General features: G+C 40.9%; 1 protein-coding gene across 1 annotated transcript in view; it reads right to left on the reverse strand.

Moving 5' to 3' along the window:
- Positions 1-16,685, reverse strand: part of LOC114645964 (NADH-cytochrome b5 reductase 2) — a 66,200-nt gene that overhangs the window by 33,116 nt on the left and 16,399 nt on the right. Inside the window, exon 2 of the mRNA XM_028793909.2 lies at positions 3,358-3,504. Within this exon, the coding sequence (XP_028649742.1) occupies positions 3,358-3,504 (147 nt within the window). The remainder of the gene's footprint in view (positions 1-3,357; positions 3,505-16,685) is intronic.

Below are 16,685 nucleotides of genomic sequence, written 5' to 3' on the forward strand. Positions count from 1 at the left end.
AAACAGAAGAAGAGTACATGTGTGCTGTGTACAGGAGACAAAGTGGAAAGGTAAAGGTGTGACAACGCTCAGTCGGGATTGTGCAACATACAGGATTTTCTGGCATGGGAGAAGTGATGGCACTGCTTGGTTGGCATACTTGTGACAATAAAATGTGCCAAACAAAGTGGTGGAGATGATGAGAGTGACTGAACATGTCGTATTTGTTAACATGGCTGCTGGGAAATGACTGATGACTGATAATCTCAACGTACTATATGTCTCACATGACAGGTAGCCCTGATGAAGAGAATGATTAATGTAGCGACAAGCTCATGAAGGTGACATTTGAGGTGCCTTGGGGAGGGGTGATTGTAATGTGTGGCACCCTGAATGGGATGTTGGAGGCAGTACTGATGGTAATGAAGAAGTTAACAAGAGCTTTAGCTCTAGTATGAGGAATGTTAAGGATGAGAAGATTCTGGAGTTTGGCAATGCAATGGAAATGGTTGTGCGTATCCCTATGTTTAGGAAGGAGGGAAACATGAATCTGGTAGAGGTAAGGAGCATGATACTGGTTGTTGGTGTGGGGTGGCAATAGGACATGGTCTCACATGTGGAGGTGATCCCTGGAGAAGGCTGTGTATTACATTACCTACGCGGAGGAGATCTTTTAGTAAGAGACATGAAGAATAGCCAGAAGAGGTTTGTTCTGAGGTTGAAGGACTGAAAGTTGAAGGAAGAGATTATGCTAAAAAAAATGGTACCAAGAGTGAAAGAAGCCTGAGAATCTTCAGCTGTTAAAAGCAAAATGAAGAAAGTCTGGTTGAAACAACAGAATAAGTCTGCACTTAGACTTAGAGACCGTAGAGACAGAAGGAAACATGGTGGTGGAATGCCAATATAAAGAAGGCAATTGAGGAAAAAAGAAGATAGTATAAGGAGTGGCAGAAAACAAAGACAGAAGGCTACAAGAAGATCTATAATGAAGCAAAGCAAAATGCTAGAAAACCACTTAGGAGGGCGCAAGAAGCTAAGAGACAGGAATGCCCTGCAAAAAATACAGTAGTAAGAAAATCAGAATGTGAAAAAGAAAGATGATCTGTAGCAGGTGTGAATTCCTTGAAAAATGTTGAAGTGAACATCATGACTTATAGCAATGAGATTAAGGATACCTGGAAGAAGTACATGGAGAAGTTGCTGAAGGAGGAGATAATGATGTTATTTGTAAGAAAACAAAAGAGCTGAGCTGTAAGGTTTAAAATGAGGAAGTCATAAAAGAACTGAAGAAGATGAAGATAGGTAAAGCAGCTGGCCCAACTAGAGTGGTGCTGGAAATGTTGAAGACAGTGGAAGGTCCTGGAATTAAAGGACTGACAGGATTGTGTTTGCAGATTAAAAAAAATATGTGCTCATTCCAGTATACTAAGAAAATGATAATCCAAAAGGATGGGTCATAATGAGAAAGCTTTTGCTGCAGGTAATAAAGCTGGTTGAGATGCTGCAAGAGAAAAGAATCAGGAATCAAGTGAAAGTTTGCAAAATGCAGACAAAATTATCAGGTACAGAGAAAGAACCTGTACTACACGTTTGTAGATCTGGACAGGATGTCATGAGAGGTGGGCATTGGGAAGGTTAGGTGTCAATGTTAATAGATGTGCATGTGGTAGAACAAACAGTGGTCAGGACAATAGAGGAAGAGGATAGTGAAAGTTTGTGTTTGTGTTTTTACTTGGAAGTAATGGAGGTGATCACCAGAGACGTGTCTAAAGGACTGTCATGGGGGCTCTTGTCCTCTGATGATCTCATATAAATGGCAACAAGTGAAGCACGATTGAAGGAGATGATACGTAAATGGAAAGACAGCTTGAAAGCAGAAGGCTTCAAAGTAAATGCAGGAAAGACCAAGATGACGGTGGAAGGCGAACAAGCTGGAAGCATGGAAGAGGGGATGTTTAGCCATGCAGTGTGTGTGTTAAAGGTGTTCAGACCAGGGCCTGCTTCGTCAGACATGTGTAGCAATGTGAAGGGTAGTCTGCAGCCGGGAAGTGGGACTTTGTTGGTAGAGAGTGTTTGAGAGGAGATGCAGAAAACTAATGTAGCATGGCAAGCCAAATTAACATTTATCTAAAATAAATTTCAAACTTCTTAAAATGATCAGGAAGTGATTTTAAGGTATCTCAAAAAATAATTAAGATATCTTAAAACACATTCAAGATTTCTTGAAATTCACTGCCGTCTGAGGTATTTAAAATACATTTCTAGATATCTCAAATTCATTTTGTGATATCTTAAAATTGAGTCTCTACTTCATTTCAGGTATTTCAAGTTATCTTCAATTTTATTTTTGAGATATTTCAAATACATTTTAAGATATCTTCAAAAACACGTGTAATTATATCAAGATATCTGAACGTGAATCACATTTTATGATATCCGAAATTCAGTTTCAAATATCTCTAAATGTTAGTTCGGCTTGCCAAAAACGTGTTAAATGTAAATTTAGATATTGGCAATGGAGTGGTTCTGGAGAAATTAGGATGTTCTGCTGGTTAGGTGGCACACAAAAGGGGTGCAGACTCTGCAGTGACAGAAAGGGTGGGAGGTGCATAGAACAAATTCTGGAGGACGTCCATCCTGTCTTCAGTAGGAATCTCTCTGGAATTGAAGTTCATAGTTTATGAAAGCTTTGTGAGAAGTAGTATGCTCTATGGCTGATGAAGGCACAACATAAAGCAAAGCTGGAAACAACAGAGATGAAAATGATCAGATGGATGTATGGAATGTTACAGAGAGAGAGGATGATGAATGCCAAGTAAAGAGAAAGACAGTGTGGAGGCAATGGATGTTATGCTGATGAGATTAAGGTGGTTTGGACATGTGGAATGAAAGGCAGATCATGATTCGGTTAAGAGGTACACCAAAGTAAAGGTGTACTTGAGCAGTCCAAGATGGAGGCCAAAGAAAAATGAGCTGGAGATTGTGGAACATGTCATGAGATTAATGGCTCTTCTACCAAATGATATCCAGGACAATGAAGAATGGAGGAACCTGGAAAATTCTAGAAAATGACAATTAAACAGGTGATGATGAGGACGATGATGACAACGAATACGAGACTACAGAACAACAACTCAGAAATCACTTATGGTTCTTTCAAGGACACACTACTTGAAAGCTTGTCTCTTCACATTTCATGCTTACCTGACGGTCCAACTCCACTGTAAACCTGCTGTGCAATCAAATGTTTAATAATATAAGAGGTTCAATGAGTCCATTCAGCAGTACAGAACAAACAGACTTTTTTATGCTTTCTTTTCATTTGTCCTTGGGTATTAATGATGCACTCAACTGCTTTAAGAAGTAACATCACCCTACCTCTTTCTCGATCAAAGGCAATGCATACTTGGTGCTGGGATCCTGAAGTGTAACGGGACGTTTCTTTACTTGTGAGTACCAAGATTTAAGAATGAAGAGTAAGGCAGTTATTGAAATAACTACCACAGCAACCAGCGTGGGGACATCCTGATAAGAGAGACACAGAGAACCGAATCAGTAGTGTTTAACAGCAGGAAACTTTAACATAATACTGCAGACATTGTTGAGTGTAGAGAAACAGTTGTCAATAAAACATAAACACAAAAAAGTTACAAATGGCTGCATTGTGCTTGTTGAAAGTGTAAAAGCCATAAACTGAACAGCCATGCAACCCGTCCTTTAAAACTGAGCATTACATCCTGAAAAATCTAAAACAAAAAAAAACAAATGCATGAAGAAAACTCTACACAACGTTTTGATCTAAAAATAACATAACAGGTTTTTGCTCTGCACACAATAGTAATTTGAATTTGACTCAGGAAGATGAGCCTTCACTTTTCTTTTGTTTGTAGTTTACAAAGTGTGCAGACAAATTAATCCGCATTAGCAGTAACATGGCAGAATTGCTCTTTAATGCTGTTCTTATTTGCACAATTACAAGCTCAGTTTCATCTAAAGGAAGGACTGGCACAAGCAGTTGTCTGTCACTTATGCACACCAGCTGATCACGGAGCACTTCTTGTGTTTCACCAACCTGACACAATGCTAAAAGATCTCGTCAAACTGCTAGAAACCCACTAATGCTCTCAAAACCACCCTTCTCACCCTTGTGTCAAATTCACTAAAATGCTTCCTAAAGCCACAATGGCAGTAATAAAAATATGTTCAAAGTTATAAAAAGTCTCTGTTCAGAAGCAAATAAATCCAGAGGGTTAATAAATTGTTGTTATATCCGTATTCACTGCTTAGAAAAAATATTCCAAGAGAAAAGAACAACAACAACATTTCTATCTTTAGTATGTTTTCATACAAGATATGTAACTCAAATAAAGAACATGACATTTGGGGTTGGCCTCAAGCAGTAACCATTGGGGTCACCAAGAAGTTCTGAGCCTCAACCTGAAAGCTATTCTGTGAATGCTACTATGTACTAAAATCCATGAATTACAGGTTTGGGTCACACTATAGTTTAGATATTCATTACAAACCAGTCATTAACAGTTTATAAATGTTGTGATCTTGCATAACAAATATGGTGAAAAGTATGAAAGCCTCCAAAATGTCTCAGCAACAACACCAGGGGCCTCACGTATAATGGCGTGCGTAGAACTCACACTATAACATGGCGTAAGCACAAAAGTGGGAATGTGTGTATGCACAGAAAAATCCAGATGCATAAATCTGTGTGTACGCAAACTTCCATGTTCTTCTGCTACATAAATCCCGGTCAGTGTGAAAAGTAACGCATGTGCACGCCCCTGTTGTCCCGCCCCATCTCCTGCCAGATTTACACCTCTTTGAATATGCAAATCAATATAAATAGCCCTTAAGTTCATCGTTCTGTGAAAAGACAATGGGAAAAGCAAGGGGTAAAATTGAAGAATTTCAGCGCATACCAAGTGAAGGTAAGGAAAAACGTACTATTTGTTGGTTTAAACAGTGGTATAATCAACAAAGGAAGTTGATCGAGTGACAGAGTGTCGGAGAAACTCGAAAGCTCAAGTTCACAAAGTCGTACAGTGCCAGAAATAAAAAAGAAGTTGTCACATATCAAAGTCGCCGTGAAAAGGCGAGTCGTAGCCCACTGTCCGAGTGTCATATGAAAGCTTATTAGGGTACAGACAAAAAAAACAGGCACACAGTGGGAAAAAAGTACGAAATGTCAACTTTAATCTCGAAATTTCCACTTTAATCACGTAGTTTATTTTGTCATTAAAGTAGAACATCATAAACTTCATCTTAAAATCATTTAATTTACTAGTTTCTCAAATCCCATCGTAACTAAAGTAGCATGTTAGATGCTTTGTTTTGTATGTGTTCTTCTATGTGCTCTATGTGTGTGAATCACTACGTGCTTCCGGGCTTTCTCTTCCTCCACCAGCACACAGAATTCATTACATTTGTGATATTGCAGCTCTCTTAATAATTAGAATACTGAGATGTATACGTGACATCATTTTTATGATGATAGGAGTTAAATCATGTTATTAAACATGGGAACACGGTGTCGCAGTGATTGTTCATGTCTCACGCAAGATGCTTGCTGCGCCATGCGCGACCTTTGATAAAATACTTTATTGTAGCAGTACTGTCTCTTTCAAACGTACTAACCTCCAATTTCTGTCCTTACTTTTCTTTCTCCAAATACCCAATCGCCACACAATCAGCTCTGTAATAGACGTTAAGCCATCTGTAAGCTTAGAATGCCAGTTCTTCAAAACTTTTAAGGAACATTGAAATACCTTCATAGTACGTGTTTAATTATTCTATCCATCTATCCTTCCAGTGTCGCGTCAGCACCAGCAAGAATACAACGCAAGGCAGGAACAATCCGTGAACGGAGTGCTAGCACTGCGGCACCGTGTCCTGGCATGTTTAATTATTAACAATATAGAAAATTTAAATGAAGTTAAAGTTTTATCTGTATAATATAATAAACATATTTTGCTGCATTTCATCTTAAAAATGATATTGTTATCATATGTAAATACGCGCTTTATAAAGTGTCTCAGGTTGTGCAATAACTGTAGTGCAAGTTTACAGTGAGGTAATTGTACTTAGAAGTACAAACAGTTCTACAAGGAGCACCTGATGGACTGATTGAGTGAGTTTAGAGTTCTTGGGATGAAACTTTCTGAACCGCGAGGTCTGTACATTGATTCCCCACTCAGATATAGTGGTGCAGTGAGAGTAATATGGAAAAAGATGATCCGCTGTGGCAACCCCTAACGGGAGCAGCTGAAAGAAGAAAAAGAAGAAGAAGGTGCAGTGAGAGTAACAACGCTAAAGCAGCTATGGTATTTAGAATAGTTTGGCCATTCCGTGGACCATTATATTGTTACTGGTTAATTACAATCAGATGCATTACACTAATAAACAATATGCAGTTAGTTTCAGTGTATTTATAAAGCCGCGTCATGGATGTGGATCTGAAAAGGAAAGGGTAACCAAACAGGAACAGTAGCACTGCTTTGACGCTGGGTGCCGCCAGTCTGCAAAACCAAGCAGAGAATTTGCATACGTCAGGATAGATAGATAGATAGATAGATAGATAGATAGATAGATAGATAGATAGATAGATAGATAGATAGATAGATAGATAGATAGATAGATAGATAGATAGATACTTTATTAATCCCAATGGGAAATTCACATTCTTCAGCAGCAGCATACTGATACAATAAATAATATTAAATTAAAGAATGATAATAATACAGGTGAAAAAAACAGACAATAACTATGTATAATGTTAAATATTAACGTTTACCCCCCCTGGTGGAATTAAAGAGTCGCATAGTTTGGGGAAGGAACGATCTCCTCAATCTGTCAGTGGAGCAGGACAGTGACAGCAGTCTGTCGCTGAAGCTGCTCTTCTGTCTGGAGATGATACTATTAAGTGGATGCAGTGGATTCTCCATAATTGATAGGAGCCTTCTGAGCGCCCTTCGCTCTGCAACAGATGTTAAACTGTCCAGCTCCATGCCAACAATAGAGCCTGCCTTCCTCACCAGTTTGTCCAGGCGTGAGGCGTCTTTCCTCTTAATGCTGCCTCCCCAGCACACCACTGCGTAGAAGAGGGCGCTCGCCACAACTGTTTGATAGAACATCTGCAGCATCTTATTGCAGATGTTGAAGGAAGCCAGCCTTCTAAGGAAGTATAACCGGCTTTGTCCTTTCTTGCACAGCGCATCAGTATTGGCAGTCCAGTCTAATTTATCATCCAGCTGCACTCCCAGATATTTATAGGTCTGCACCATCTGCACACAGTCACCTTTGATGATCACTGGGTCTATGAGGGGTCTGGGCCTCCTAAAATCCACCACCAGCTCCTTGGTTTTGCTGGTGTTCAGGTGTAGGTGGTTTGAGTCGGACCATTTAACAAAGTCATTGATTAGGTCCCTATACTCCTCCTCCAGCCCATTCCTGATACAGCCCACGATAGCAGTGTCATCAGCGAACTTTTGCACATGGCAGGACTCCGAGTTGTATTGGAAGTCCGATGTATATAGGCTGAACAGGACCGGAGAAAGTACAGTCCCTTGTGGCGCTCCTGTGTTGCTGACCACAATGTCAGACGTGCAGTTCCCAAGACGCACATACTGAGGTCTGTCTTTAAGATAGTCCACGATCCATGCCACTAGGTATGAATCTAATCCCATCTCTGTCAGCTTGTCCCTAAGGAGCAGAGGTTGGATTGTGTTGAAGGCGCTAGAGAAGTCTAGAAACATAATTCTTACAGCACCACTGCCTCTGTCCAAGTGAGAGAGGGATCGGTGTAGCATATAGATGATGGCATCTTCCGCTCCCACCTTCTCCTGATATGCAAACTGCAGAGGGTCAAGGGCGTGTTGAACCTGTGGCCTAAGGTGGTGAAGCAGCAGCCTCTCCATGGTCTTCATCACATGTGATGTCAGAGCAACAGGCCGAAAGTCATTCAGCTCACTAGGACGTGATACCTTTGGGACTGGGGTGATACAAGATGTTTTCCAAAGCCTCGGGACTCTCCCCTGTTCCAGGCTCAGGTTGAAGATGCGCTGTAGAGGACCCCCCAGCTCCGATGCACAGACCTTCAGCAGTCGTGGCGATACTCCATCTGGACCCGCTGCTTTGCTGGCACGAAGTCTCCTCAGCTCTCTGCTCACTTGCGCTGTTGTTATTATGGGTGGGGATGTTTTTCCTATGCTGGTATCAGCAGAAGGATGTGTGGAGGGTGCAGTACTCCGAGGTGAGAGTGAGAGTGGGTTAGGGTGGTCAAACCTGTTAAAAAAGTTGTTCATTTGGTTTGCTCTCTTCACGTCTCTCTCAATGGTGGTACCCCGCTTCGAGCTGCAGCCAGTGATGATCTTCATCCCATCCCACACTTCCTTCATGCTGTTATTCTGCAACTTCTGCTCCAGCTTTCTCCTGTACTGCTCCTTCGCCGCCCTGAGTTGGACTCGGAGTTCCTTCTGCACGCGCTTGAGCTCATGCTGATCACCGTCTTTAAAAGCCCTTTTCTTCTGATTCAAAAGGCCCTTGATGTTACTTGTAATCCATGGCTTGTTGTTAGCATAGCAGCGTACTGTTCTTACAGGAACTACAATGTCCATACAGAAGTTGATGTAGTCAGTAGTGCAGTCAACAACTTCCTCAATGTTCTCATTATGAGATCCCTGCAGGATATCCCAGTCTGTAGTTCCAAAAAGTTCTCTCAGATTATTCTCAGCCTCCGGGGTCCACTTCCTGAATGATCGTGTGGTTACAGGTAGGACTCTAACTTTTGGTTTATAGTGAGGCTGAAGCTGAACCAGGTTATGATCTCCTTTCCCAAGCGCAGGCAGCGGGGTGGCGCTGTATGCGTCTTTAACGTTTGCATACAGTAAATCAATAGTCTTATTTCCCCGGGTGTTACAGTCCACATACTGGGAGAATGCAGGCAATGTTTTGTCCAGCGTCACATGGTTAAAGTCTCCAGCGATTAGCACAAGCGCCTCAGGGTGCTGCGTTTGTAACTTAGCAACAGCGGAATGGATGATGTCACTCGCTGACTCCTCGTCTGCCCGAGGAGGAATGTACACGATGACAACAATGACATGTCCAAACTCTCTGGGCAAATAGTAGGGACGTAAACTTACGGCCAACAGTTCGATATCCCTGCAGCAAGTGGAGATTTTGACGTTAACATGTCCAGAGTGACACCACCGTGTATTAACATAGAGAGCGAGTCCTCCTCCTTTGTGCTTACCACAGGTACTTGCATCTCTGTCCGCTCTAACTGTGCTAAACCCGGGTAGCTCCACGTTGGCATCTGGGATGGTGTTATTTAGCCACGTTTCGCAGAAACACAACAAACTGCATTCTCTGTAGGTCCTTACATTTTTCACCAGCGCAGCCAGTTCGTCGATCTTATATGAGATTGAGTTTACATTCCCCAGAATCACAGAAGGCACCGAAGGCTTGAAACGCCACTTTCTCGCAAGCCGCTTCTTTTTTAGCTTAGTGCCGGCTCTGCTGCCACGATACCGCCTTCTTACCTCGTCAGGTAAATAGGGAACCACACCGGCACTGGCATTTGTTCTCAGCGCCCGAAGTTGAGTACTTGAATAGGCGAGTCTCGGCGTGTTAAAATCCATGCCCACGTTGTAAAAGTAAGTGTGTCCAGGGAAGGAATCCACATAAAATAAAGTGGTAGGAGTGATCAATAAATAAAAATAGAAAAATAAAAGTAGAAAAGTACACATACATATACAGTCATACACGGAGCTGCTGAAAAGGCTGCCACTCACGGGGGCGCCGGATGCATTTTTATGAGATATGAGATACTGTGGAAATGTGCGCGGTTTTACGCCAAGTTTAGGTTTTATACATCGCGGTTTGAGCGTGGAAATGTTCATACACAACATATCTGTGCATACACACCGTTTATACATGAGGCCCCAGGACTTTCACTAACCTTCCTAGAGCTAGGCCACACTCCAGGGTGCCTGGCCCAAAGCTTAACAGGCAGACTAAGTCTGCACAAGTCCAAAAATCACCTTTAAATGTCCCACATATACAAAATACAGTAAATGCCCCTCAAGGGGGAGGAAAACTAGCAAACCTCTGGCTTGAAAGACAACACGACAATCTTTATAAATGAAAATTTTACTTTAAATACCCAAAAGGAAGCAAAATAAATCCTGGGAAACGCTGAAAATAAATAGTTTGTCTAAAAAGGCAACACATGGCAAACAAGTGCAAAACAAAATTTCATACTCAGAAACCAAGAAAAAAAAACACATAATAATTTTTAAAAATACAACAGAAAATTTTTAAATGTACCTTCTCATAATCAATCAATGAATGAACCTCTACTGGGACCAACTCCTCCACCTGAATATAAAGGCAGCCCCAACAGCACTGACACCACCCACAAAACATAAGGACCATACTTAACGTAATGTTTACCTCTTAAAAATCAAGCCAAAAGCATTGTACTTTTTCAATAATATAAACAGAAAACATGTAAATACCAAAATGTCAACACAATAATAGTAGGAAAGATATGTCAAGTGTCCACTGCTGTACTGATGCAGATTTAGCATGCGTGCTTCGTGTGATTTGTTATTCCATAGCCACTGTTCAAGCAGATGTCAAAAGATTGTTTTGTATTATTTTGTTTCTGTTGCTTGCACACGGCAGTGTAGAATGTCAGTGCCTGACTGGCACAATCGACACTGGGCATTGTATCATTGTAACCTACACAGTAGAAGGCATTGTGACATCCACACGTCCTCTGACGTGAACATTGACAGTTGCTGCACTGTGAACGGTGTGTAAGAAGCAGCCTTTTTATTGTCCTTCCACTTGATCACAATCATTTTCCTTTTTGACACACAGCTGTTGCAGCTTGATGCGTTCACACAATCGGAGTCAGCGGTTTGGTCATACAGTGCTGTATGCATTAGTCTTCCATTGAAATAAATTCTCATGCAGTTCAGGTACGGTATAGAAACTGTCCATTGTTATACAGTAGCCTTGGTTCTGCAAGTGACAGCACAGATAATTTAGTGATGCTGCAATGACTGCACTTGCTATTCCACTTTATACCAAATCGTTCCCTTTTAGATGCAATGTACTATAACCTGACAACCTAACCTTGTAACCCATGAGACATTCGTCAATACTTACAGTAGGTCATAATCAGGAATATAAACTATCTGTGTATTTTTCATAATTGGCTGATACACTCACTCACAACTTTGCCAAAAATGGGTATCTGCAACAACCGGTTTGTGGACCAGTACCATCTCTGGACTGCCTTACCCACTGTACACTGCATTATCAGGAGACTGAAAAACACTCACATGGTGTCTTTATGCGACAGGTTGCCAGCAACTGTGACAAGCAAGAGGTTTTCTGTGACATTTCCCAAACTGCTCAGCACTGTGTCTCATTTCAACAAATATTTTCTCCAACAGACTATCATCAGCAAATTGTAAATAGTCCAGAAAATCATGATCCAGAGACACTACAGACCAGGGTTACCTGTTGGGCAATAAGGAGGTGCAGGATTGTCAGCAGTAACATGAAGCTGACACCAAACGTGAACATCTCTGAAACTTGCCAAGAGGTGTCAGTTTTACAGTCCGTGACAATGTCTGAGGACTAATTCACACCGTCATCACTATCACTCGATTCAACCAGGGGTTCACTTTCTGTTTGTTCTAGAATGGGCTTTGTGGAATTTCATTTGCAATTGTGTTTTTTTTGTTGAAGGCTCTGCCCCACTCATGAATATTAATGAGTTACCATAAGGGGCAGAACACATAGAAATATTCCTGATTATTTTGCTGCATAATGTTATTGTATCCACTAGATGGCAGCAGAATACAGTGCCGAGCATTATTCGGGTTTAAATAAATTAGATGAGATTAGATTAAATCAACTTTATTAATCCCAAAGGAGAAATTTAGATGCAAACAGCAGCAGAAACATAAAAAAGAAACATGCAAGACTCACAGGACAAATAAATCAATAGAAAGATCAACACATAAATAAATAATAAACAAATACCGTATCTGCATGGGTTTCTTCCGAGTGCTCCGGTTTCCTCCCACAGTCCAAAGACATGCAGGTTAGGTGCATTGGCGATTCTAAACTGTGCTTGGTGTGTGTATGTGTGTGTGTGTGTGTGTGTGTGCCCTGCGGTGGGCTGGCGCCCTGCCCGGGGTTTGTTTCCTGCCTTGCGCCCTATGTTGGCTGGGATTGGCTCCAGCAGACCCCCATGACCCTGTAGTTAGGATATAGCGAGTTGGATAATGGATAGATAACAAACAAATAAATGTATGTTGTGAAGAAACTGCAAAATGAACTTAAAGAGTATAAGGGTGTACTCACACTGGCAATTCGTTCCGTGCCCGAGCACGTTTGTCTTTATGTAACCCCACAAAGTCTAGTTTGTTTGACTAGTGTGATTGCTCCATGCCAGGCCAACTGTACCGTGCTCTAGTCTGCTTGGAAGAGGTGGGCCTGAGAACGGTTCAGTAGCATTCGGAAACAGTGTGACCGCTTAACATGCCCAAGCTTGGAAAACTGACATGATGTCAATGTGACAAGTCAGGTAGTGTAATTCTCATATCTTTTGAGTTAAAACAGTTTTTTATTCTCATCTTACACATGAATGTGAATTGTAGTTGGCAAGAAAAGCTGCAAATTCCTCCCTTAACATCATTTGTCACCGTAAAAATCTTCTTGTACATACAGTATGACTAACTGCAAAACGCTGCATTGCACACTCAATAAATCTGTTAAGAGGGTAGAGTGATATCCTGCCCTACACGACTTCAAAACATCCACAAAATAAGTAAAATCATTTTGACATGCATGCTGTCACTCGGTGCTCTGTGGTCTTGTTTTGGCTTTACACAAAGTCGCCCAGTTGTGATGAAAGTGTGCCCGAACCCAGAACGTTAAGTGCAGGGTGAGTAGAGAGGGGAGACAATTGCGCTTGGGCACGGTACGGAACAAACACGCCTAGTGTGAGTACACCCTAAGAATTTAGTCTGAGGCTTCAGGAAGAAACAGTGAAATGTCTGATAGCAGGGAGCAGAAAAGTCAGTACACCATGGTGGAATGAGCCTGTGACTAAAAGTGCTCCAAGAGAGCGCCTCCTGGAGGAGATTTTCATTACAGTATCCAATTGTGCCACCATTCTCTTAAAACTGTAAAGCAAGTCACCCCAAGTCTAACTTGAGCCTAAAGGTATTTATATAGAAATCTGAGCAGAGTTTCATGCTCAGAATATTTACTGTTAACAAGTTTCCAACTGTATCCCTGTGTTCTTGATGAACTCATTTTAAAATAGCAGTCTTGATCCACTGTATTAATTCCCTTCATAATTTTACACATTTCAGTCATGTCACCTCTTAATCTTCTATTGCTTAAACTGTAAAGGCTCAGCTCTTTTAATCTTTCCTCATAATTCAACCCCTGTAGCCCTGGAATCAGCCTAGTCGCTCTTCTCTGGACCTTTTCTAGCACTGCTATATCCTTTTTGTAGCCTGGAGACCAAAACTGCACACAGTACTCCAGATGAGGCCTCACCAGTGCATTATAAAGGTTGAGGAGAACCTCCTTGGACTTGGACTCCACACATTGTGCTATACTGTATATCCTAACATTCTGTTAGCCTTCTTAATGGCTTCTGAACACTATCTGGCAGTCGATAGCTTAGAGTCCACTCCTTCTCATAAGGTGTACTTTTCATTTTCCGACCGCCCATTGTGTATTCAAACCTAACATTTTTACTTCCTATGTGTAATATTTTACATTTACTGATATTAAATTTCATCTGTAAAAGCCTGTATACTGTCCAAGTCCCTCTGTAACGATTAAATGGATTCCAGATTATGTGCCAATCCACATAGCTTGGTATCATCTGCCAAGTTAACCATTTTCAGATTTATATTTATTTATAATCAGACCTATTCTAGACCAGTTCTGATTAAAATAAATTTATATGTGACCCCTACAAATTAAATAATTTTGCAAGCACACAGGTTCTAAAGGTGAACAGTGTCACGGTTAAAAGAAATTTCTTAGCACATTCAGGAAATAAAAAAGACACCAATACGTCCCAGTCTAGCTTTGCTTGCCTCGAGAATCCTGCAGCTCATGACCATGCTCAGAGTTGCACATCCGTGGCAGAGGTGAGTTCAAGAAAAAGTGGCTCAGAGAAGTGGGTACTTGAATTCTGCAAATGTGGCGACTGATAACACAAGATTTACATCCACCCTACTGACAATTCACCCGTGAAAAAGCAGTGCACGCTAGAGCCTGCCCTCTCAAGTTTGACAAGTGAAAGTGACAATTTCACTTCAATGTGTGTTTCATGTTGCTGAAATAAAGAAATTAAGAATTTAATAATTAAAGAAATAAGCAACAAAAACATATTTTATGCCCACCCTTTTTAAATTGTCACACGTATTTTGTTATTATTTATTCATTTTGTAGGAAGTGAAATGGCATCCTGGCCAAGAAAGAGGATGGTTCCTTACCCAGACAGGAGGCCAGAGCAGAAGAACAATTGGATTGGCCGGCAGGACAAGAAAATGACTTTGTGCCCGGCCGATATAATATAATGGATGGACCAGTGGAGTTGGGTACAGTTCTGGAAGAATTCCCAGGTCCGCCTTAAAAAGGAGCCCCCTGCCTCAGATCAATGAGTCGGAGTCGGGAGGCAGCAGGCAACACTCAACTGGAAGAACTGACTTGGTGTACTCTTCTTGTGTGACTGATCTTTGGAAGGGTGATTCGGATGTGTCAAGGATTAATAAAAAAATGTTACTTAATCCTACGAGTGTGTTGGGTGTTATGTGTCTTGAGTTTGGGACTCAGTGGTGCCCCCTTGTGGTTTCAGTTCACATTTTTATTTATTACATTTTGCCTAATACAGTAAAACCTCTGGTTACGAACGTTTCAGAACACATACAAATCAGGTTACGATCAAAACGTTTGCCAAACTTCTGCATCTGTTCACGACCACACACTCGGGTGGCGAACAAAAACACTGGCGGCCAGTTTCCTTTCCGGTTTGTACGCGCCAATGATTTCCGCATGTATTCAGTTTCTCCCTGTACATTGTTCTCGGTCAGATGTGCGTGCATTCGCTGTGAACTCTTTGTGTTCTATTTCATGTGCTTTTGCATTAATTTTGCAATTAACCATGGCCTCTAAGCAAGTTAAGAGTGGTAGTGTTGGTGAGAAGAACGGTTAGAAGAAAATTGAAATTGAATTAAAGAAAGAAATTATTAACCTCATGCAAGGTTAGTTTTCTTGGTTGTTTATGGTTAGTTTTTGTATAAATTAAGGATTTTTCAAATTTTAATTTTTTTCCCTGTGCTTAAAACTCATTTAAAAAAAGTGTTTACAGCGAGCGGTTCGTAAGGGTGTTGCGTGAATTCTTGCAATGTTAGTTTTCTCTGTTGTTCAAGGTTTTCTCAGTGTTATTCAATGCTTTTACATTTAGTTTACTATTACGCTGTGCATTCTATGGTATAATTAACGATTTTTGTGCTTAAAAATCTTTAAAAAAATACACTTACATACAGTTCATATGCTCTGGAACGGATTAATTGTATTTACATACAATCTTATGGGGGCAGTTAATTCGGGTTGTGACCAGAGTTTTGGAACAAATTACGGTTGTGACCAGAGGTTCCACTGTATATTCTTCATACTTGTACACATACTGTAGTAGTAAGGAGGATAAAAACTGTTCAACAGATGGAAGCTAGGAGGTAAGAATGAAATATAAATGTAATGAATTATTATTATTATTATAAATTATGCCTGTTTTTGAGTAAAATGAAACGCTCAAAACATGAACAACATTTGCTCAATAAAAATTCAAAGTAAAAATACAGAGATTTGACAAGCTGTATGAACAAAGCTGGCTTGTGAAAGTGTGGATTTACGAAAAGAGTGAACAAGATTTGAAGAGGCTGTGTTGCATTCGAGATGCATTGACCACAAGGCACATTGCAGGGACGTTAACACATATGTCTGAATTAATGAGTTAATATTAGTGGCCTGTCAAACTGTTTTCATAGCCATCTGATGGAGAAATTCTCAACATCCATGAGGATGGATATCTGAAGTCAGAAACTATCATTTAAATGACACTGAACAATTTGCAGTACGAGTATATTTCAAGATCTGCTGTTAAGTGGTACTGTCCAGATAAAGAAAAGCATGGCGAGCACACTGACGTGACCCTGACTCTTTACTTGGTTATTCACTGATACATTAAACATGGATACAGGAGAAAAGCAAGAGGTCATGAAAGATACCTGCACCATAAGCTCTCTAGTACCAAGGTGCCAGCACACATCTGTGACTAAGTAACACGTACCTGTGACACTGCAGAGGTTTGTAAGGCAATGCTACCACAGGACACTCCTGGAATTATTTTTGATCCTAAAAGGCAGGGCCTGTTCTTATTGCTCTAATTCTCCGGCGTGTCTTTGTTTGAAACGAAGTGCCGCTTCCACGATGCATCAATAAAAACTTTCCTTCTAAAAGTGGATGGAGATTCCACGCATGCTGCACACAACTTTTCCAAAATTGTTTCAACCTCACAACAGTACTGTTTCTTAAAATATGGGCTGCTGACCTGTTTGTGATGGCTGCCACAGGACCGTGTAGTA

The sequence above is a fragment of the Erpetoichthys calabaricus genome, chromosome 2 (genome assembly GCF_900747795.2).
Source record: "Erpetoichthys calabaricus chromosome 2, fErpCal1.3, whole genome shotgun sequence".
Classification (NCBI taxonomy): Eukaryota; Metazoa; Chordata; class Cladistia; order Polypteriformes; family Polypteridae; genus Erpetoichthys; species Erpetoichthys calabaricus.